This window comes from Plasmodium coatneyi, chromosome 13, assembly GCF_001680005.1.
Source record: "Plasmodium coatneyi strain Hackeri chromosome 13, complete sequence".
NCBI classification, from domain to species: Eukaryota; Apicomplexa; class Aconoidasida; order Haemosporida; family Plasmodiidae; genus Plasmodium; species Plasmodium coatneyi.
The window spans coordinates 611077-633037 of NC_033568.1; the positions used below are offsets into that span (position 1 = coordinate 611077).

General features: G+C 43.4%; 8 protein-coding genes across 8 annotated transcripts; 3 read left to right on the forward strand and 5 right to left on the reverse strand.

Annotated features, from left to right (window-relative positions):
* Positions 1-2214: 2214 nt before the first annotated feature.
* On the forward strand, positions 2215-2739 carry PCOAH_00048800 (Nascent polypeptide-associated complex subunit beta; the record flags this gene model as incomplete). The annotated part of the gene is made up of 1 exon (XM_020061663.1): positions 2215-2739. One exon carries the CDS (start codon positions 2215-2217, stop codon positions 2737-2739), a length of 525 nt encoding a protein of 174 aa, XP_019917133.1.
* Positions 2740-4580: 1841 nt separating this feature from the next.
* Positions 4581-5066, forward strand: PCOAH_00048810 (Ribosomal protein L21e; the record flags this gene model as incomplete). The annotated part of the gene is made up of 1 exon (XM_020061664.1): positions 4581-5066. The coding sequence occupies one exon, from the start codon at positions 4581-4583 to the stop codon at positions 5064-5066; it is 486 nt and encodes a 161-aa protein (XP_019917237.1).
* Positions 5067-6464: 1398 nt separating this feature from the next.
* On the forward strand, positions 6465-7967 carry PCOAH_00048820 (Uncharacterized protein; the record flags this gene model as incomplete). Its single annotated transcript, XM_020061665.1, has 4 exons — positions 6465-6753; positions 6906-7614; positions 7739-7813; positions 7901-7967. 4 exons carry the CDS (start codon positions 6465-6467, stop codon positions 7965-7967), a joined length of 1140 nt encoding a protein of 379 aa, XP_019917342.1.
* A 336-nt stretch (positions 7968-8303) lies between these two features.
* PCOAH_00048830 (Uncharacterized protein) lies at positions 8304-10592 on the reverse strand (the record flags this gene model as incomplete). Its single annotated transcript, XM_020061666.1, has 1 exon — positions 8304-10592. One exon carries the CDS (start codon positions 10590-10592, stop codon positions 8304-8306), a length of 2289 nt encoding a protein of 762 aa, XP_019917444.1.
* Positions 10593-11332: 740 nt separating this feature from the next.
* On the reverse strand, positions 11333-12822 carry PCOAH_00048840 (Uncharacterized protein; the record flags this gene model as incomplete). The annotated part of the gene is made up of 4 exons (XM_020061667.1): positions 11333-11617; positions 11712-11802; positions 11903-12041; positions 12150-12822. The coding sequence occupies 4 exons, from the start codon at positions 12820-12822 to the stop codon at positions 11333-11335; spliced, it is 1188 nt and encodes a 395-aa protein (XP_019917176.1).
* A 1670-nt stretch (positions 12823-14492) lies between these two features.
* PCOAH_00048850 (Uncharacterized protein) lies at positions 14493-15148 on the reverse strand (the record flags this gene model as incomplete). The annotated part of the gene is made up of 2 exons (XM_020061668.1): positions 14493-14803; positions 14908-15148. The coding sequence occupies 2 exons, from the start codon at positions 15146-15148 to the stop codon at positions 14493-14495; spliced, it is 552 nt and encodes a 183-aa protein (XP_019917279.1).
* Positions 15149-15857: 709 nt separating this feature from the next.
* Positions 15858-18716, reverse strand: PCOAH_00048860 (DNA-directed DNA polymerase; the record flags this gene model as incomplete). Its single annotated transcript, XM_020061669.1, has 1 exon — positions 15858-18716. The coding sequence occupies one exon, from the start codon at positions 18714-18716 to the stop codon at positions 15858-15860; it is 2859 nt and encodes a 952-aa protein (XP_019917382.1).
* Positions 18717-19792: 1076 nt separating this feature from the next.
* Positions 19793-21487, reverse strand: PCOAH_00048870 (KIR-like protein; the record flags this gene model as incomplete). The annotated part of the gene is made up of 3 exons (XM_020061670.1): positions 19793-20047; positions 20516-21316; positions 21404-21487. 3 exons carry the CDS (start codon positions 21485-21487, stop codon positions 19793-19795), a joined length of 1140 nt encoding a protein of 379 aa, XP_019917117.1.
* Positions 21488-21961: the final 474 nt, after the last annotated feature.

Consider the following 21961-nt stretch of genomic DNA (forward strand, 5'->3'; position numbering starts at 1 on the left):
ATGATCTTTGCCTTTTTTATAACATATATATGCCATTTCGAGCGTCTGTTCCTCCTCCCCAACCTGCTTATGTTCGCCCCATAACCATCCCGGGCAACATATCCCACTTTATTGTTTACGCAGTCTAGCCTAGCACATCGCAGAGGGCCCTTTCTGTTGTTTCCCCCGTTTGAATTTTTTTTTTTTTTTTCCCACGATTAACAAGTAGCGAATTCGTCCATTCGTAGTCACGCCTTTATGTTTTTTCTGTTGATGAGTTGGCCATCGCTTGAGCGGGTCCAACGGCTAAGGCAACCGAAGGCAGATACCAAAGGTCTGCACGTTGCAGACTGGTAGAGAACTCCAAAAGGAAATATAAGGTATAGTTAAGTTATCGCATCATACAGTGTTACGCTGCATCGCGCCCTGCGTGTGAAACGCTGAGGTGAGTTTCCTCCAATTGTGCATTCAGACTGCTCCACCATGGGTAACGCGTGCACGTGGGAAGAGATGACCCCCCAATACCTACATACACACTCACTTCCTATTGGCTCCTATGAACGACTATGACCAATCCGATGAACGAGTTAACTGCTGCATGGGGAAAACGCCCCTCCCTTTTTTTTTACATTTTAAGAGGAGCTTATATCCCCTTGTCTACATTGAATAATGGTTGCCCCTTTTAGTTCTTCTAGCCACTCACAATGGAGGCAATTTCCAGTGAATTCCCCCATTGTGATCGCATATGTAGGCGAAAGAACACACCGTTAGGTCATACGCGTAATGTTCATCGAGCATGCTACGCTATGACAGGAGGTGGCTCTCCCTTGGTGCAATGCCCTCTCTACCTCCGTCCTCAAGATGAGTAGTAACCTATTTAGTGGCGCATTACTCATTTAGTTTTTTCCCCCACGTAATCACAATTTTAAAGGGTGCACATGTTGGCGCTATAACCGATGCGTTGAAATAACAAGTCAGACGTTACAACACGTGAACACTTTTCCAACGTGAGACGTATGCCCAGGGGACACCTCTCTCATGGGCAGCCTCTGTAAAAGTAGTAGTGCTACACGAAGGAGGGGTGAAAACAAAAGGCAGAGTCCAAAAGTTCGCATACGGAATGGCTGTTCGGTTGAACGGAACATTCGACACAATTCTATGGAGAGGCAACAACTAGCCATGCTGAGTGCCAACGCTTATGTTTTTGTGAAATTTCAACGAATATGCCCTCTCATATGGTGCCACCTTTTCATATGCTCAGTTTTTTTTACGTTTTATTTTTTTGGCTGCTCTGCACCTGTTCCTGGTGCGCCAAAAACAGTTGTTCGGAGGCATTCACCGGTGTCAGCAACGAGTGGCTGGTGCAAGCAGTCGTTTACTGTTTACTCATGTTAGTAGCAATTTTTGTTTTATTTTTCCCGCCCTGCTGCAGCGCTGATTCCCCGTATTATTTTTTCCCCTCCGGGGTCGGCATTACCAAACGGGGTCATGCATATGTACTACTTATGCACAGCGTGTACCCGTTTTTTTTTTTTTTTTTTTTTTTTTTTTTCACTGCTTGCTGGGGAAGGAAACCCCATCCTCCCCCTTTGTTCCTTCTGCTTTTTTCGCTTATAGGAGAAGCGGGGTCGCCCTCCCGCACAGCATCGGCACGCAGCGGTTCACATGCAATGCATACATCCATGGTGCTCCATATGCATTCCTTTGCACTGTACCGTACCGACCAATTACTTGTGCTGCCATTTCATGCCGTTGCCCACGTAAATGAATCCACCCAGGTGCCATTTTTGACCGCTCGTCGCCATGCATACTACTCTATGTGCCATTTTTTTTTTTTTTTTTTTTAAACCTTTCGCAATTCACCAGTTTGTTATGTTAAGCGTAAATTCCCTCGGGAAGAAGTAATAACGTCCCCTTTTGCGACAGCGTTTTTGTTTGTTTTTTTTTTTCTCCCTTTTCTTTAAATTGAAAAAAATTATTTTGCGCGTTCGCATACAATTGTACGTTCGTACATGCGCTTGTTTTCATAACGTGTTTATTTACTTGGTCGCCGTTCGGTTTATCCCCCTCGCATTGCAAACCACTTGACAACTTGACACGTTTGCTCTCTTCGCATCTGTGCCACGCAGGTCATCCACACAGAATAGTTCCCACTGCACGGATTGTTCCCCGCTACCCGTTTCCCCTTAGTCGTTTTTTTTTTTTTTTTTTTTTTTCTTTCCCGACCAAGAAAAGATGGACAAAATATCACCAGAAATTTTAGCCGCCAGGGCGAAGCTGAAGGAGAAGATGGGAGGAAACCTGAGACAAATCGGTGGCAAAGGAAGTGCCAGAAGAAAAATAAAAAAGGTCCATAAAAACTCCATGTCCAATGAGAAGAAAATCAACTTAATTTTAAAAAAAATTGGTGCCTCCTACTTTGGGGACGTCGATGAGATATGTGTTTACAAAGCAGGAGATACCTACATGGAGTTTAAGAAGCCAAAGCTCTCTGCGTCGTTGCAGTCCAACACCTATGTCGTCACGGGAAAATTCACGGAACAGAAAATTGACATAAATAAAATATTCGAGGGACTGAAGGGAAACAAAAATGTAGATATGAATCTTCTGGAGAAAATTAAAAATGACCCCAACATAAAAAACTTGCTCAACAAGGAAAACAACGGAAATGCGAAGAAGGAGGATGCCGTGCAGGAGGCCACTGAGGTCCCGGATCTTGTAGAGAATTTTGAGGAAGTTTCCAAGGAGGAGGAGAAGTAATGGAAAGGCTGTCCAGTTGGAGAGTTACCCACCCGGCGGATCCATTTAATCCTTTTTTTTTTTTTTTTTACACACCATGCGTACGTCTTCCCTTGGCGCAGGTGCATATGTACGCCTATATTGTGTTCCCCTCCGTGTGCACAACACACCCATTAGTAAAAAACTTACCTCAAAACGGACAGCACCCCGCGAGCATAAACGCGTGTTTTTAATTTTTTAACCAACTAAACGAGCTGGCCAAATAACGTCATGCAACTGTACAACGAGGAGTTGCAAAAAAAAAAAAAAAAAAAAAAATATACCCCCGCGGGAGTAGTTCCACTGCTTATAGGCAACTCTGAATTTGATTCAGTTGGGGCTACACCTTAAAAGGGAAACGCACACAAATATATGCCAATGCGTGTGAACCGTGTCACACCCCCTGCGGCGTTATTTTATTTTATTTTATTTTATTTTTTGGGGGCCCCTTTGTGTATCGCCCAGCTGATCAACCTTCACGAATGGACATTCCCGTCGGAAAGCAGATTTAGCTAGCTGTTATCTTTCCCCACAGTGGGAAAAAAAAAAAAAAAAAAGTAGGCCTCTTTTATTCTTTTGGCGAACAGACAAGTGAGAGCTGCAATGGCAGCGGTGAGGGAATGGACGGGTTACTACCGCCCATGAGCGAAGCGGCTGGACATCTCCCCGTTTCATGATCAAATGGAAGAACACCATCCTTTTTTTTTTTTGTTTCACCGGAGGGGCGCCCCCCAAAAGGAAGGCGCTTGGACTGTAATCCTCCTCCCCAATCTGTGAGAAAATGTATAGAGCGTGCTTGTCCCATTTGTAAAAACATGGTAAAATACCCCATGGCGGGATGTTCTCTTTTTTTTTTTTTTTTTTTTTTTTTCCCTGCGCCACTAAAAGGGTTACAAACGATCGGGAGAGAAAAGAAAAAAAAAATGAAAAGATCGCACTCCAGAACGGGCCTTATCAATCATCTCGTATGTTTTGGAAAATCTGGATTTTTTTTTTTTTTTCCTCACCCACCCAATGTGACGCTTAAATAAGGTAGCCTTTCTTCCCCCGTTGACTGCACCTCGCGGTATTTGCGGGGGACCCCTTTTTCCACTTGGCGCGCCTGTGCGGCTTATTCGTGGTAAGGCAATCCCGGGGAGGTAAAAAAAAAAAAAAAAAAAAAAAAAAAAAGTATCGCTCTAGCGACCGTGACCCATATGCCTGGGTGTTGCGTGGTGAGCAGTTCTTTCATTTCTAGTGGAAGTGGCATTTTTTGCGCTCCCTTGGTATCCCCGCGGGTATATGCCCTCCTATACTTTTCATATGCAAATATACTTATGTAATAAAAATGTAAGCGACGACTCGGCAGGGAAACTCATTCACGCCACGCGTTTCGCACCGCATGTTTTGCGCAACTGTTTTTTTTTGCCACGCAGGAATACCGTTGAACTATTTTACCATTTTACTATTTTTTTTTATTTTATTATTTTTTTTTTTTTTTCCATTCATGTGTTCCAACGAAAGAGGGAAACCCCCACAGGAAGAGGAAAAAAATAAATAAAAAGGTCACGTGAGCCATTCGAAAGAGAATCGTTGCATTTGGCAGAGCGGCCCACACGATTGCATCGGGAGAAGGACGTATACGTAATAAAAGCATAGCTACAGGTAAAGCCGTGTGAATGTTTTCCTGCCTGACCGCGTATTCTGATCTGAGAGAGGAAACAACAAAACCCCCCTCCCCAAAACGCGCTCGCACAGATATATAGGCTAATATTATTCTTGCCCGTTTTCATCACAGGTAGCTAATTCAACCCTGCTGAACATATATCTCACAACTTGAAAAAATGGGAGGCAAGTCAAAGGGAAAGAGATCTGGCACGAGGTATAAGTTTTCCAAGAAATTCAGAAAACATGGAGAATGCTCAGCGAACAAATTTTTGGAAAACATCAACTACGGAGACTACGTGGATATTGTATGTGACTCGACTCAACAGAAAGGTATGCCATTCAACTTCTACCATGGAAGAACAGGAAAGGTATTTCATATAACCAAAAGAGGTGTTGGCGTGTTAGTAAACAAAAGAGTTAAGCACCGAATTATACAGAAGAAGGTTTGCGTGAGGATTGAACACGTCCGTAAGTCACGCTGCAATGAAGACTTCAAACTGAGGAAAGAAAAAAATGCACAACTTATTAAGGAAGCGAAACTGAAAAAGGAGTTTATTTCCATTAAGAGGCAACCCGAGGGACCTAAACCTGCCGCCATGATCAAAGTCCCCCCCACCAAAATTATTACCGTTGAGCCGTTGCCCTTTTATGAGGAGTATTAGAGGTAGATAGAACCAGCGTATCGTGGGAAGTAGCCACGTGAGCGAACAAGAAACAACGCAGAATGTCGGAGGACCGTTGGTAATGTGGAAGTCAGAGGAGGTCATAAAGAGAGAGCAAACAGAGACAGAACCGTGTAGCATATGGAGCAGAACAAAATGGTGCACAAGTGTGACGCGTTATATTAACAATGCATTTCCCCACACACTCTTCATGGCAGTTTTTTCATTTTTCAATCTCCTGTGATGGTTCTTACTTGCCTTTCCCGCGTTACCACTTTCTTCCGCGTCCAATCCACGTATTAACAAATTTCCTATTCATGTGAATAATTTTCCTTGTACCTCTTTTTTTTTTTTTTTTTGCTTCCCTGTTGTGCATGTTTTTTCCAGAAGAGTAACTCAAACGCGCAAGCAATTTAATCGAAAATTTATCTGTCGCTATAAGGTTCTGTGGCTTGTGTGCGGCCCAGACTTTGTTTTTCCTTGCGGGGTTGATAAGGGCATCATGCCACCTTACATACATCGCCCCATTGGCCCCTTTTCCAGGGTGCCCTCGGCCCGTGGGGACTGGCTGGGTATCTCCACCAGTCAGGCAACACAAATAAAAGGACCAACCTATCCACATGTGCGAATAATAAACAGGATGAAACCCTCCGTGTGTTACCATCTGCGCACGCGTAACCTCTGCATGTCGAATGTACACCCCCTCGGGGAGGAGTGGTGATGCAGACAGCACAGCCCCCTTAGGGAAGCCATACCATGTGCGCTGGCCTTTTGGAAAACTTCCTCGTAGTTCTTTTTTTTCCATTCCGTTAGCGTTATTCTCAGAAGGGTTATGCTGTACTTCCTTTTTACTTAATATGCTGCTCAGTTAGCCTACCTTACAACACGGGCAACCTCTTTCTCCAAAAAGGAGTTTCAAATCACTCTGTTGTCAGTCGCAGCAATTAACCCATGTTTCGAGCGAAAGGACAGAGGGCCCTCTCCCTTTGCGTGATGTAAGAAGAATTTCCCTCACCGAAGGGGAAAATTATCCAACGCCACGTTTCCCCCTTACCAGCTTTATGCGCAAGTGCTAACTGTTATTTTGCGTTTTGGTTTGGCCCCCTTCGGTTGTTTCGCTTTCGTTTTCGCTTTCCATTTTTTTCGCTTTTTTTTTTTTTTTTTTTTTTTTTTTTTCCGGCGCCGGATCATCCATTTTTGCCTGAACAAGTCAGAAGATTTTTTCAAAGCGTCATATACGCCGCGTTTTTTTTTTTTTTTTTTTTTTTTTTTCTGGTCTTCTTTTCGCTAGCCTTTCCAGACCACGCGTATATACTTTCCGAGGGCAACAAAGCCACTAAAAGAAAACGTGGCTACGGCGCGTTAGAACACGTCCATTCTGAAGTGAAAAAAAAGAAGATGGAGGAGGAGGAAGTCAACGAGGAGAAGATGGAAAATGGCAAGGGCAGTAGCCAACAGAATGACGCCCTATACGATGAATTATTTTCTCTCATTTGTGAGGACAAGGATGTTGTTAAAAGGGAGGCTTTTAAAATCCTGTTAGGTCTGATTGACGATGAGTCTATGGTGGCATACATACAAAAGAACGAAAAAAAATGTTTGAGGGTTTTGATTTCTGGATTGAACTCCAATTACGAGGTGGTTGCTCTGCAATGTTTGGTGAACTTATCCGCACACATCCCCAAGGGTAAGTACATCACGCGTGCATTATACGTGCATTATACGTGCATCACGCGTGTAAGTGGAAGGGCGGCAGTTAGCCCTCCCCCCCGTTGACTGCTTCACCGTATCGTCACTCCACCTGTTGACCGCTTGACCCCTTGACCGCTCCCCCCGCAGAGCTAATCCAAAGGAATGTCATCGAAATTGTGTTCGACATACTGAGGGAGGAGGAGGAGACCGAGGCAAAGAGCCACACGGAACTGTACATCCTGCTAGTGGCAAACCTATCCAGGGAAAAGGAAGGAATATATAAAATTCTGGACCTTCCGGAAGAGAAGCTAAAAGAGCAGGCGCAGGAGAAGGACCAGACGAAAGAAGAGTTAGCCGTAAGTTACTACCTTAACAAATTGTTGCATCTTTTCTCCAAGCCGATCGTTCCATCCACCATTAACAAACAAATCACAGACAAGTACTTTTTCATTTCTCACGTATTAATTAACGTATCCTCTGTAAAGGAGTGTGTCCCTTTTTTCAAAAGCGTCTTTCTGTTGAATATGCTAAGCAAACAGATGCTTCACCCGGAGAGATGCACAGCTGTCCTTCAGTGCGTAATAAATCTTTCCATGAGTGAACAACTCCATCCTTATGTGTTTCATGAAGACTGCTCTTTAATACCTCATGTCCTTTCCCTTGTCTACACACGTGGGAAGGGTAGCGAAGATAAGCTTTCAACACCCTCCTCGAAGGACACTAGCCAAAAAGGGACGAACAAAGATCCTGTGCATCATCTCATTCTGGATATGTCTACAGTGCTCACCACCTCCACGGATATAAAAAACAGAGTCATGATTCTTCTACGGAATTTGTTCACGCGGGAGCTGGCCAGGTGGGTACACCCACGTGGGGAGGCCATCTCTCCAATAACATCTGCATCGTCCTTTTCATGACCGACCTTTTGCAACCTTCCTCAATTTTCCTCTTTTAACTTTTTTTATCCCCCCCCCTTGCAGGGAAAAGCTCTGCAGCTACGGAATCGAACACGTCTTAAAGAACTGGCTCATTTACGAGAAGAACACGGGCATCGCGTAAGTGCACCGTTTATGAGTGACCCAAGTTTGTTCGCCCCCGTTTATGTGCCCAATTCATCGACCTGCCTTTCATCTTCCCCTCAGATGTGACGTCACCCACCTGGTCGACATGTGCACGGAGATAACCCCGGGCTGCATTTACATCGAATGAGGGTAACCACACAGGGGAAAATAATCCCCCTCCAAAACGAAGTTCAGTTAGACAACAGACAGAGTGACGACGAAGTGGCCCGTCATTTGATTAACGAAAGAGTTAACGGAGTGATTCTCTCTTCCCAACCCTCCCAATGCTAGCGGGAGGGAAAAAAGAAAACAAAAAAAGAAGCATAGCATTAGCATACCATTAACATAGCATAGCTTACGATAACTTAGCTAACTCCACCACGGAGTAACAGAATGGACAGGCCGATCCCCCGGCAATTCCACGACAGAACTACATTCACAGGGAAGTAGGTACATCTGGACGATACAAACGAACGAAACAGAATCAGGACAAAACGTTTGCCACCAATTCATTGAGGTGCTTAACTTGCTTCTCGAAAATGTCCAACATATAGGCGTTCATCTCTTGTGATAAAACGTCTACCCCTTCCGTTTTGCCAATCTTGTTAGACTCGTTTTCTTCACCCCATTGGGGATTGTTTCCATTGCATGTAGTAGAATGCTGCTGCCCTTCCGTTGAAAAATCCTTGGGCGACCCACCAGGACATGTTTCCACGTCTTCATCACACTTCTCTATACGTGAAGTTAGTTCTTTCACTTTGTCTTTTTTATTCTCTTCATTAATGTAGAACACGTTTTTCGAATGACGATCCCCCTCTCCATCTAGAGTAGGTTCCTTTGTGGGACTCTCCCCTGAAGAGGGTATATTTCCACAACAATTCGTTTCCGTCCCTGTTGGGAACTCTTCCCTTTTTAATACCTCTTGGCAGTTTACTTCTTCCTGTTTCTTTGTTTCGGTGTTCCCGCATGGGGGACCCTTTGTGGGGTTATCGAACTCGGCGTGTGTGTGATCATTCGGGCCGGTTTCCCCATCGTTACCTTCATTGTCCACCCCGTTGGAGACCCGTCCTATGGCCCTCAGAAAGCTCCGCTTAAACTGCGCCGATGACGTAGACAGTGCGAAAACATCTTCATTGTCTGTGCTCACACATCCTTCACTGGACGACGGGAGGCTTTCCCCTTGGCTGTTATGAGATACGGACAAGCCGAGGAGGTCATCCCCATCCTTATCGTTTGAAAAATTAAAATCTTCTGAAACGAAGCTTTTATAATTAAGCAGATTTTGGCTGTCTCGGTTTTGAATCCGTTTTTCCGCACTTTGGCTAGCTGCATCTACTTTTGCAAATGAGTTGGGTTCTTCCCCATTGCACAGTTCGTTTGTCACGCTATCGGAGAGCAACTCATCCCTTGAGTAATTGAGGCTGTCACAAAAGGTGGGTTTCTCACGTCGCTTCTGGTGTCGCGTCTGCATCTGTGTCTCCTGTCGCTCCTCCCCCGAGTAGAAGCCAAGCCTCTTTTTTATATTCATAATAATTGCCTTCACATTGTGCTCAGTCATCTTTTGGCCGAGCGCGGGTTCCCCCCTACTACGTAAACCCTTCTTGCCACTACTACCAAGCCTACCGTTCCTGCTAAGCCTACCCTTGCTTGTCTCACGTACCTTTCCCTGCTGACCCTCCACAACACCCTGCATACGCTTGCACAGACTTGTATTTAAAATCTTACTATAGTTAATGAGCTTAATTTTTTTGTTGTGATTTGTGTATAAATTTTTTAGTGAGTCGAATAGATGCAGTTCCTTGTCTTCCTCCAGTGAGTGCATTGTGTTGTCCACCTCAAGGGGGTGGTTGCCTACCGTCTGGTCAGTGTCCATCCGACTTGGACCGTCCCTAACCCCTGCGTCGAAACTCACCTCAGTGGGGAAGTCTTCCCTGAGATGTTCCCCCAAATGGTTGCTTACCCCCTCCAACGGGTCGAAGTTCAAATTGAAGGAGGAAAAAAGGGACTCCCCGAAGATGTTATTACCTTGTTGGCTCACCCGTCCTGCAGGGTTGTCCTCATCGCTAGAAGAATCGACCCCCCCGCTAGACAGACGGTCCTGCTCCCCTGCAGTCTTTCCCCCCATGCTGCTCGTCGAAACGGATAAGCTTAACCTGTCCACGTTAAGGTAATTTTGCACGCGCCAATTTTTCACCTTACTTTCCTCTACAGTCACATATGCCCTTTCGTTAAATTCGTCTGTGTAATAATGCAAATCCTCGTGATCTCCTCCTTCTTCTACTCCTTCCATGTCCTGCAATCCGTTCGTAGAGAGTAACTCCTTCACTTTGCTGGTCGTGTCTCTCCCGCGTGTGTGCGCGTAGAGGTGATGCTCCTTGCGGGGCTTAGCGGCCGCTTTTTTCGCCGAGTTTTTTTTTTGCCTATTTGGTACGTGTTCATTCTTCACCTGGTCATTAAAACGGCTGCTCTTTGAATCTTCTTTCCTTTTCCTTTTGTTGTCTTTTTCTGTTTTTCCCCCTACACATTCGTGGCAGTTCGGGCGGTCGTTCCCCTCAGGGGGACTCTTCCCGTCTGTATCGCCACCCTCATCGGTGTGATATTCCTGATTACCTTCCACAACGTGTGCAGCGCCATCATTATTGTTGGTCTGTTTCGTTTCCCCTTTTTGTCCCCTTTCATCACATGCAGCTAACTCCACCTTGCTGAACGTAAAGGGCAGGCTTTTAATAATATCGTCTTTAATGTCCCTGTGCATTTTCGTACCTGTGTACATGTTGGTAGGGGTCTCTGTGTAGTGAGAGCGGGGTGACTTTCCTTCATCCGTTAACACTCAGCATGGGTGCGTACCTCGAGCGATTCACACAAGGCAGGAAGAACAAAACGGAGTGGCGGGAAAGTGCCACGCATGCTCTGCTTGGCACCCGTTCGGCGGGACATGCCTTTACCTTAAAAAAAATACATAAAAAAAATACAAAAAAAATAAAATCCAATGCAATATGGTGTAACTTAACGAATTAAAAGTACCCCTCGTTATATGCCCGTTTCATATTACCGTTTGCCCCTTCTCCACGTATGGTGCGCTTAAAATATACACACTGTTCGTGCGGAGCGTGGGATCCCCTCGGAAAATTCCCCTCAGTAAGGTGCTCGTCGGCTCCTCCACCTGCGCCGCCACCATCACCCTGTCACTGACCACTACTTCGAACTTCCTCCCTGTGATGACCTCCTTTGATACGTTAAATTGGACATTAAAATGGCAACAGAGAAAAAAAAAAAAAAAAAAAAAAATCACATGCGTAAATTTTAAATCGGTATAAAGTTAACTTAAAAAATATTCCCATGTGGAATTAACAAAAAAAAAAGGTATAATAGGGCTAAAAAACAATAAAAAAAAATGGTTCGTCGAGGGGAATACACACACACACGTATCCGCTCATGCGTACGTGCAGGAATGAATGGCTGATGAAACACCATACGTTGAATCCCTCCTCGGATAGAAGAATTCCGAGTGAGCTAAACCTTCCGACGCTGCTTCAGCGTGGGGTGCTTATCTGAGACTTCTTTCATTTCTTGTATCTCTCCCTGGGTAACCAACTCGGCTTCTTCCCCCACTGCGTTGTCTACCTCGCCCTTACCACCAGGCTCCTTCTTAAAGTACACCTTCTCATACAAGCCGTAGTTGCTGCCAGCGCTCTTCTGACTTCTCTTCAGATTTTCCACCTTCTCGTTTATAATTATAAAAATAATAACTTCCAGGATGAGGGTGACGTAGGAGAAGACAATTCCGCATATCAGTCTCTGCGGGAGGGGTAGCGTAGTAAAGGGCTAAAATGGAGGTGGCCCAACTAGGCGCAAGAACAACCATGCATGGATGGACAGGCGCACAGCTTACCGTCGTAAACTTGGTAAACCCTAACAGGAGGCTCCCGTAGTAGCCGCTCAAAAAGGTGAGGAATATACCCAGAATTAAATTTATCCCGTACCTAGAAAAAAGGGGGAGGAAGGGATGTATGTGAATACGCATGTGTACATATCGGGCGAGGAAAAAAACAACTCATTTGGAACGTGCCGACTGATCCTTACGGGTAGGTCTTCTTGTAATTCGAGAAGAAGTCATTTAAGTTGTTGGTTTTTCCGATCAACTTATTGTAGGCCTTCTCCTCCTTCAGCAGGTTCTTGAAGGACTTGCTGTTTTGGTTTATGTTTTCGTAGATGCCTCTATCTGCAGGGAGGGAATTAAGGAGGGGGAGACATTACGGCAAAGTGCAGTCAGTATGGGCTAACAAGTAGCAACACCGATGAATGGTCACACCGTTGAATGGCGCCTTACACGTTATGTAGGAAGTGCACATAACACTGTGGGCGTTGATTTTTTCCATGTTGTTGTGGGTACAATACAAGTTGTAAAAGTAGAGCAGAATATTGAGCGTGTCAATGTCGATGCTTTCCTGGTTGAGCAGAAGGTGGATGTTTTTCGTTTTTTGGAAAAACAAGTTGGTCGTTTTGTCGTTTATTTTACTGGAATAGAGTTCCTTGTTTTTGTAACACCAGTCTACGATATGGTCCCTGCTTTTTGTGAACGTCTTAAGGAAGCTTTTTATTTCTTCCGTGATTTCTACGTTTATAATTCTCTTCACGCAGACTTCATCTGTTGGTATATCGGTGGACGATCCGATTTGCGCACCGGTTGATTGGCCTTTGGACTGCCCACTCTCCTTCCCGTTTTGCGTTTCGTCCGTTTTTTCACCCGCCACACTACTTGGCTTCTCCTTGGGCACTCCTTTGGACTTGCCATGGGGAGTCACTTCTCCTACATGAGCATCATCCTTTCCAGTGTCCACCACCTGGACAGCACCGCCCCCTTTTTTCTTCTCCTCCGTTGAAGTAACCGGGGGAGCTTGTTTGTCTTCCCCTTTCAGCTCGCTGCTATCCTTTTCCCCCGACTCACCATCTGCACTGTTGGCGCAGGAGTGGTCGTCCTTCTCACAAGAGTTGTTCACCATTTTTTCTTTTCCTCCCACTTGCGCTTGGCACTTGCAACTTGGCACTTGCAACTTGGCACTTGTGCTTTGCGCTCTGTCCTTTAAAATAATAAAAGTAAAAACAAAGATAAAAGGAGCATGGAAATGGAAAGGGAAACGGAAATTCAAATGGAAGTGAAAATTTGCGTCATCCTTTTGTGTATACATAAATTTTTTTTTTTTTTTTTTTTTATCCTCTTCGCTCATTTATTTATTTCCCTCTTTAAAATTTGGCCCTTCCATTTTGCTAACCTTTTTTAAAAAGAATGTACCCAGCTTGGAAAAAAAAAAAAAAAAAAAGAAGAATTTTTTATTTTTTCCTCCTTAGTTTAGTCCTTTCTGCTTTAGCCTTTGCTTTAGTTTTACTTTTTTTTTTTTTTTTTTTTTTCCACCTGGCACGTTTATGCTGTTACGTGAGTGACCTTACGCACATGTACCTGCAAGAACGAAATGCAAAGAGTGACTATTCTCAACCCCCCAAAGGAGGCCTGAAGGCGTGTCCCGACAGTTTCCTGCGTGCACGGAAAGGAGGCATACCGTTTGGTCCAGCGGAAAAGTGTGAAGGTTGTGCCTTTTCCACGTCAAGCTGTTTTTTTCCCCACTTTTGCATGTGCTGCATTTCCCCCACTTTGGTGCAAAATAGTTGCTTCCCCATTTTAGCCCCTCTTTTGCTTGCTCCTTGTAGCTTCAGGAAAAATCGTGTGTGCTTTGTTTGAATCGATCGAGTTGCTGGAGAGCCAATCACGCAGGGGGAACAAAATAAAAGAAACAATGAGGCAAGGTTCCCCTTCCTCCTGCAACGGACGGAGTTTCCCCATCTGGACGAAATGTCAAAATGGTAGTCACCTGGGGAGTGTATCCCGCTTTTCTTTTTTTCCCTTCCTCCCCGTTGAATACTAAAAAAATGTGAGCAATTTCCCGTTTGCCATATCTACTCCCCCTGTTCACATGAAACGTACACGCTGGATGAACGAACCAATTAGCTGCGTTTTAAAAGTGTGCACACCTCACCACCGTTACACTCGAAAGAGGGAGACAAAAATGGGACAAAACATGTCCCCCACACATGGAAAAAAAAACAGCAAAGTTGATCTTTCACACATATGGAAAAATGAACAAATTGGAAAAGGCAGACACACATTTTTTAATACCTCTTCAGGTGAAACTGCATTTCTGCAACGTTTTTACCTGCACGGTCATACGGTAGAGCGGTCTTATAGTTTTAATCTCACCCGTTTTGGCTAGCTGTTTGGCGCATTAACGGCAAAAAAAAAAAAAAAAAAAAAAAAAAAACACCAGTTTTGATAAAATGATTAAAAAAGTAGCTAGCCAATTTTTCAATAACCCGAAGGGGTAGTAATACTTCTCTCCCCTTCTCGCTCAAATCGTCCTATGACATGCACCTCCTCGATCAACATAAAGGGGGAAAAATCAATAACAGATACATTTGCAAACTTAGTCAAGTTGCTTCGAAGGAGATATTCGTGCGGGCACACTGCCTTTTAAACCATTTTGCCGCAAGGATGTTTCTTCAAACGTGGACACAGTAGGTGGGTATGTCTGCGTGGGGGTCATAACTGAGTTTAGCCGGAGCGGCACTGTGAAGCGCCACTCCTCAGACTTAAATACGAGAATGCTTCAAGGAGAAGACATCACGCCCTTCCAAGCATGCCACGCAGACGTTGCGCGACGCTCTGCCGCAACTGCGGGTGCGTGAAGTAGCAGGCAGCGAATTCATAAATATCGTCCGGCTTCTCCTTAAGCAGATCACACACAAAAATGTGAATGAGGTATTTTAAAATTTTATTTTTTTTCAAATAAACTTCATTCTGTAAAACCTTTTTTATTTTAAAGTGGTTGACTTTTTCTTTCTGTTCCTCGGACAAGTCAAAGAGGGTGATTATTTTTTTGTGTTCTCTTTCCTCGTTCACTTCCTTCTCGAAGGTGATTTCGTCGCGAGGGCCTGACAAAGGGGAGGGAAGAATTGAGAGAAGGTACTCAGTTTTGGGGGAGTTTTTTCCCGTTCGTATTAGCATTGCGTCTACCTCACCGCTTTGCACGTTTTACCTCCCTCCCCTGCTTCTCCACATTCCCCCGCGGGCCGCCTGCTCAAGTCGTTGGTTAAAAAGTACGAGGGCTCTATCTTCTGGAAGTCCAGCACGGAGTGCGTGAAGTTTGCATTCAGAGACGTGGGGAAGTTTACTAGCCTCCTGTGGGGTTCATTTGGTAACTCTTCACCCAGGTCTTTCCGTCCATTACTCTCCCGGCGTCTAAAATTTAAGAGGTGGAAATCCTCTTCCTGGAACATTTTTCCTTTTCACGTGTGGGGGATTGTGTGCAAGTGGTAGACAAGTACGTGGCTGTTCAGGAGGGCGTAAAAATGAATAAAAAAGAAAAAGAAGATATATGGTCATGGCATGCTCTTCATTTTATTTTCCCCCATGACGATCTTCCAAAAGGGGCGACTTCGGAGGGGGCATTTTTTCCATCCGCGGTGAAAAAAAAAAAAAAAAAAAAAGGTGCGAATGACGCGATGCAAGGAAGTCCAGGCGGTCCTGCAGACCTCTTTTAACGGGCCAAAAGGGACGGCCGATGGAGAGGGAAAAGGAAGCTCAGTTTATATTTTTCACAGCGAGGCGAATTTAAAAAATTAAGCTTGAGGACAAGTTGAAAGTGGGGAGGGGAGATCACACAAAAAGGGACAAAATAAGTAGTAATCATCGTAGTGGTAATCATGGTGGGTAATGCACACCGGTCAAATCAGCCTCGAATGTGCCCACCAACTGGGGATTGCCCATCAGAAAAGAACAAAAAAAAAAAAATTAAAAAAATGCCAAAGGGAGCATGAAGACACACACAATTTGGGGTGTACAAAAAAAAAGAAAAAAAAATTAAAAAATGCCCCAAAAAGGTTATCTATCATCATGTTGGTAAGTCGAACGGATGTGGCGGTGCAGGGAGGAGGACACTAATCAATCATTCATGCTGCTCACTTGGACCAGTAATATTCACCGTTGCTACGCCTCGTTCTTGCGCTTGACCCGCCTGAATTTCCCCTCGTGCGCGGTTCTGTCCTCCTCCAAAGTGACTTTACACTCCTTAAAGTTTTCAAGAAACTTCCTCAAAAAACTGGAGATGATCCACTCATCCAGTCGGTCAAAAAAGGAAATTAAAATATGCATGTACATGTATATGTGTTGCAAAACGGTCTGAAACACATCCTTCGTTATTCTAAAAAGGGAGCATAGAACGGAACACGTTGTCCCCTTCATGTAGAGGAAGAGAAAAATGGACAAATACAACTTGTTGTGTTTCCTCTCCAATTTATCATCGTCAAAAAATTTCTTCTTCTTTTTTCCCAAAAAAAAATTATTCTGATTTTTCAAAGAGAGCATATTAATAATATCACTGTCAAATTGTAGAACGTGAAAAATGATATGTTTTGTATAATTGTCTGAACACATCATGGTGATGAGATTTTTCAAAAAAGGGAGGTAGTAGGAAAAAGAAGCTATATTCAAATTATGTGGGGAGCAAATATAGCACAGATGAAAGCTGTAATTGAAAAGGTACAACCGGTCATACTTCTTCACTTCAGATAACAATTCATACCCGATGGATACACTGAAATTGCTTATACAGAGAGATTTTAAAAATTTGGTGGGGCGGAATTTCCTTCCGTTCTTTTCCACCTGAATGCACTTGTGACGGATGAGCACATTTATGACGCCGTGTATTTGCTCCTTCTTCGCTTCGTAAAAGATGCGTTCATAGGGGGTGAAGTTTTCTTCGTCCACTTCGAGGGGGAAACAACTCTCCACCTCCGCGTTTGTGGAGCGGAGAAGCTCATTCTGGGGGGTATTCCCAGCAGATTGTCGAGCCGACTGACCAACCGATTGACCAACCGACTGACGGGGGGAAGAAGCCTTCGGCGGAAATTCCTTCGGCGGAAATTCCTTCGGCGGCACCGCCCTCGAGAGGGCCACCTCGGCAAAGCAGAGCGAGAAAGACAGCATGGCAACCACATCCCTCACAGACACGGGGCGTTCATCCAGCAGACAGAGAAACTCAACTATGTACTTTTCCATTGCGTCGAGTGAAGCCCCATCGTTTATGTTCATGGTGCTGGTAATGTTCGTGCAGTTCTCCTGAAATATTTCGAGAATCTTTTTTTCATGCTTCTTTTCCACGAGGAGGAAGGAGTCCCCCTTGTTCTGCCTCGCCGCCCTGCCGATCATCTGCTTATACTGTGTCACGCTTAGAAAATTCTGCGCGATGAAGGGGGACGATATTAGAACCCGATCCACAAACAGGTTCAACCCAACGGAGAGAGTCGACGTGCAGGTGAGCAGGAAGAGCGTCTTCTCCTTGTAGGCCACCTCAATTAACCGCTTAATAGAATTTGCAATGTCGCTGTAGTAGTAGCAGATCCCGTTAGACACCAACCTGCTCATGCTACTGTATGCGTATTCATCCAGTTGGCGAATTTTTTCATTCAGTTTATCCCTTTCCAGTTGCACTTCCCTCGGTGTATCATCCACAGGGAAGGCACTAAAGTACTGATTAATCAACCTCACATAAACTTCGCAATTCTTCCTCGTCGAGCAGAAGATAAGGGTGTTCAACTTATTCACTCGACTGTGTAGGGAGAAAAAGAGAAGCGAATTGATCAGGTTGTTGTTCAGGGAGAGGTTCCTCACCTTCAGAAAATGAGCAATGTTATTTCTCGTATTTTGGTAGAACGTAGTTACATCTTCGCTCAGGTTGCACCTCTTGAAGTTGCCAACATTTCCTACATTGTACACGCATCGTAACTTCCCTTCATTAGACTTATCCTCCCAGGTTTCATAAAAATCATGCACATTGCAGAGGTAGGAAAAGGGACACCCTTCCTTCTCCTTTCGATACACACCACAGTTGCAAATGTAATGCTCTGTTATCTCCTGGGGACGTCTATAAGGCGAAACATATATTTTCGCGTTCATCCATTTTTTCAACGTGGGGAAATTATTAATAGTGCCACTCATGCAAATGACCTTTATCTTTGCTTGCTTTCTATTCAGGAACAAAATTTTTGAAATAATATTCTCGATGTATATTCCTCTTCCCTTTTCGCTGATCAGGTGGAACTCGTCTATCACGACGATGTAGTTCTGGGGGGAGTGTTTCCCCGGGGTGCTACTAACCCCTTGGGGTGACCATTTGTCTACACCCATCTGACGATCAATCTGACGATCCATCTGATGATCCATCTGATGATCCGTCTGACTGTCCGCCCCCTCCTGTTGACCCTCCAAATAATTCCTGTTCAGAAAATTGTTCATCCTCTCGTAGGTACACAACACGATGTCATTTTCCGAAAACGCACTACCCACTTTTATGTTCGTCCCGCTGCACAGCTTCTGGAAATAACTCATCTTCTCATTTATTAGCGAATTTAGCGGAAATAAAAAAAAAGTCTTTTCCGTTCTGTGCATCTGCTCGAAGGCAAAAATTTCAGCAACAAGCGTTTTACCACCTGACGTTGGAGCCACGAAAATGAAACTTTCCCCTTCATTCCATTTAACCGTTTTTAGCTGATTTAGACATTCTGCCTGCCACGGATATAACTCCTTTATGTTTTCCCTTTCGTAGTTTTCTACGATGGCTCTATTTATACAATACGCGTTTAACTGTTGGTAGTTGCCCTGCGGGGTGCTCCCCAAATGGTCTCCTCCCCCATGTTGCCTACTCAAGGGGGGCCTACACCCCTGCTGGCTACCATGCTGCTTGTTTACCTTGCTTTCCGTCTTCCTCACTTTCCCGTGGTCGCTGATTTCATGGCTACCTTTCTTGTCTAGCAGATTTTGGAGGTGTGTGATCCAATTCACGTTCATTTAGGGGAAATGTTCAGGGTGACGTGGGTCTGCTGCTTATGCGTGTGTGTATTCTGTGTGCATGGGTTTATATATGCCGACACGTACGTACCTCGGCGAATTTGACTTGTGCGCTCGGTCAGTTGGTTGGTTGATTGGTTGGTCAGTTGAACGCTTGCCTATTCGGCCTTCTGACCCTTCGCTCATTTGCGCGCGTGGCCCCTTCGCGCCGTGGCGGGCCCGAGAGCGACTAAACTACATTGCAAGTCCGATATTAGGTCACTAAGGCGCCCCTAAGAAAAAAATACTTACCCATTTGCGCTGTATACATTTGTATCTCTGCGCAGAGGAGTTTTTTTTTTTTTTCTTCTTCTTCTTCGTTCTTTTATTGTTTATTTTTCTTGTTTTTTTTATTTTTTTTTTTTCTATGAGCAAAATACATTTTCTTCTTTCCTTTTTTTTTTTTTTTTTTTTTTTTTTTTATTCCTTTTAGCCTTATTCTTATTATTCTTTTTTTTGTGCACGATGAGTAAGGCGTTTGGAAGGCTACAAAGCGTTTTGAGAATAAATAAGGGGAAAGACAGAATTGGAGAAAAAAAAAATGGGTGAAAAGAAAAAGTGAAAAAAAGATAAGAAGATTCTTCCTTGCTGTGGGCACCTTACGTATTTCGATCTTAACGAATACCCTTTCCCCGCGGCAACTCCTCCCCGACTACCTACAAAGAAGAAGGGTGGCCCTTTCACCAAAAGGAATTCATCTTAACTTTGACGGTTGAATTTTATGAATGTGCAAAAAAGAAAAAGGAATGGGAGTATCCTGCGCACAGTTTTGTATATATATTCTTTACGGTATGCGCACATACTTCACAAACAAAGGGTTCGTTCCGTTTCTAAGACAATCACGTGTGACTGATATAAACAGAATAGAACGGGAAAAAAAAAAAAAAAAAAAAAAATGAAGGGAAGAAATGCAAAGAAAGACAAGAAAGTAAAAAGAAGGGGGGAAAAAAAAGGGAAAATGTCATTTTTTTCCTATACTGTGTGAACCTCGCTCTCATTTATGATCCCTAAGGGGGTAAGTTTTCCTTTTTCACGTGTTACATGCTCCCATATCCTATACTGTTCCGGTGACCTGCAGTATTATTTTCTCCTCTTTCTCCCCTGTTAGGCTGTCTTGTGTATGCAGTAGAGCGTATCGTGGAACTGTCGGCTGCTGAGTCACCTACTATTGATTCACTGGCCGAATCATATGTTGAGCTGTCTTCTGCGAACGCAGCAATGTCACGCCCGGATGATCTTCTCTTTCTTTTTCCACTTGAGTGGTTACCAAACCACGAAGACCATGGTTTATACTGAAGGGAAGGAATGGTTAAAAGGGGAAAGGGGTTAAAAGAGGAAAGGATTTAAAAGGAAGAAAGGGTTAAAAGAAAAAAGGGTCTAAGGAAGGAAGATTGTCTTTCGGGTGGAAGGAAGGTTGTATGGGGTGAAAGGAAGGAAGATTGTTAGGGGTGAAAGGAAGGAAGATTGTTAGGGGTTAAAGGAAGGAAAGGTTGTTAGGGTGGTGGTAGGTGGGTTGTTAGGGGTGATAGGTGGAAGGAAGGAAGGTCTAAGGTGTAAGGGTTTGAAGGAAGTGTTAAAGGAGAAAGGATTAAAAGGAAGAAGGGGTTGGGGTAGGAATATATATTACACATATTCATATATGTATATAATATGCATAGTTTATTTTGCAATTATGGTTCATGTAGAAATGGTGTCTGTGCGTTTTATTGTTTATATTTTTTAGTAGTAACACTAATTGTAATGGTAATTGATGTACATACCTTATATAGAAGGAGAAGGATTGTTTGTAGTCCCACGGCCACCATTGAGGAAGTAAGGGAAGCAGTCGTGGTGGCTTTACTTACGGCATCGTTTGCTATAGAAGATGCTTCTGTTTGTGCTGCCTGCGCTGCGTGCGCCATACTTTCCCGTAAAGATTTTAATTCACAGTTCAATTCTAACAGGTTTACCATATTACAATGATCCATGTACTTTCCTTTGAATTCTTTACAATATTCATGTTTTTCACCGTTCCCTTCTCCTGCGCAATATTGTCTCACAGTAGTACATGCTTCAGAAACTTTTTGCCGATATTTGGACCATTCTCCTTCACAGTTACCCCCATCCTCCAGTACCTTCTCTTTTATAGTACTATAATCATAAGAATTGTCGAATATTGTTTTTTGACTATTGAAAATAGCTTTTGTAGGATAATCACAGGGAATTACACATACATGATTATTCCCACAGTAATTCTTTATAGCCATGCAAATATTATTTATGTCACTATGGAAAACATTACTCAGCTTATTACTCTTAGATAATAGATCTCCTATCCAATAATATAAGAAATGATAGGGTTCACTGTTGGATGGGGTCTTGCCCTTTTCCGTATACATTTTGTTCGCGCAGCATACTGCTCCTTTAACTTTTCCAGAATGATGTCCTACTTTGCTCTCTAATGTTCCGAGTTTGTTCATATTATCAGTGCACTCCTGTATACAGTTTCCGGATTTGTCCTTTCCGCTTTCGAATTTCTCATAGTAATCCTTATATGAAGGAAAAGTGTCCTTCTTCTGCGGCTGCAAATATATAGTTGGAAGAAGGAGGAAGGAGGGAAGAAGATGAGTGTGGAAAGGAGTGGAATATATATGTAAGTGTAAATGTACGCTTCTATATATATATTTTTCCTTTTTTCCCTTTTTGGATTTTATTATGCTATGTATAAAATATTTTAGGAATAGTATTTTCATATTATTCTTGAATAAAGGAGAACTAACATCTACTTCTGCTGACATGGTTAATATATATATGCTTCTATATGTGTATAATAAAATTATTCTGAAAACTGTTAATACATTCAAAAAAGAGGGGGAAATACAAAGGTTGTACTTGTTCAACAGTGATTATTGATTAATATTGAAATTTTTCACTTTCTCTGTGAAAAAAATATTACACATATTTCTTCTAATTTTCAGAATAGGAGTAATATGTACATATTTACTGAATCTCCACATGTATATAATTAGTGAAGAAATGTGCACAAATATCTTAGAATTACAAGGAAATACAGGCAAAATAAGAAGTCAAAAAAAAAGAAAAAAAAAAGAAGAGGAGAGAGGGAAAAAGGGAGTATACACCTCCTTTTTTTTTTACACACAACGTTCCTTTATTTATGTATTCACTGTACTATTCTATTGTGCTGTGCACACTATTTGTATGGTGTG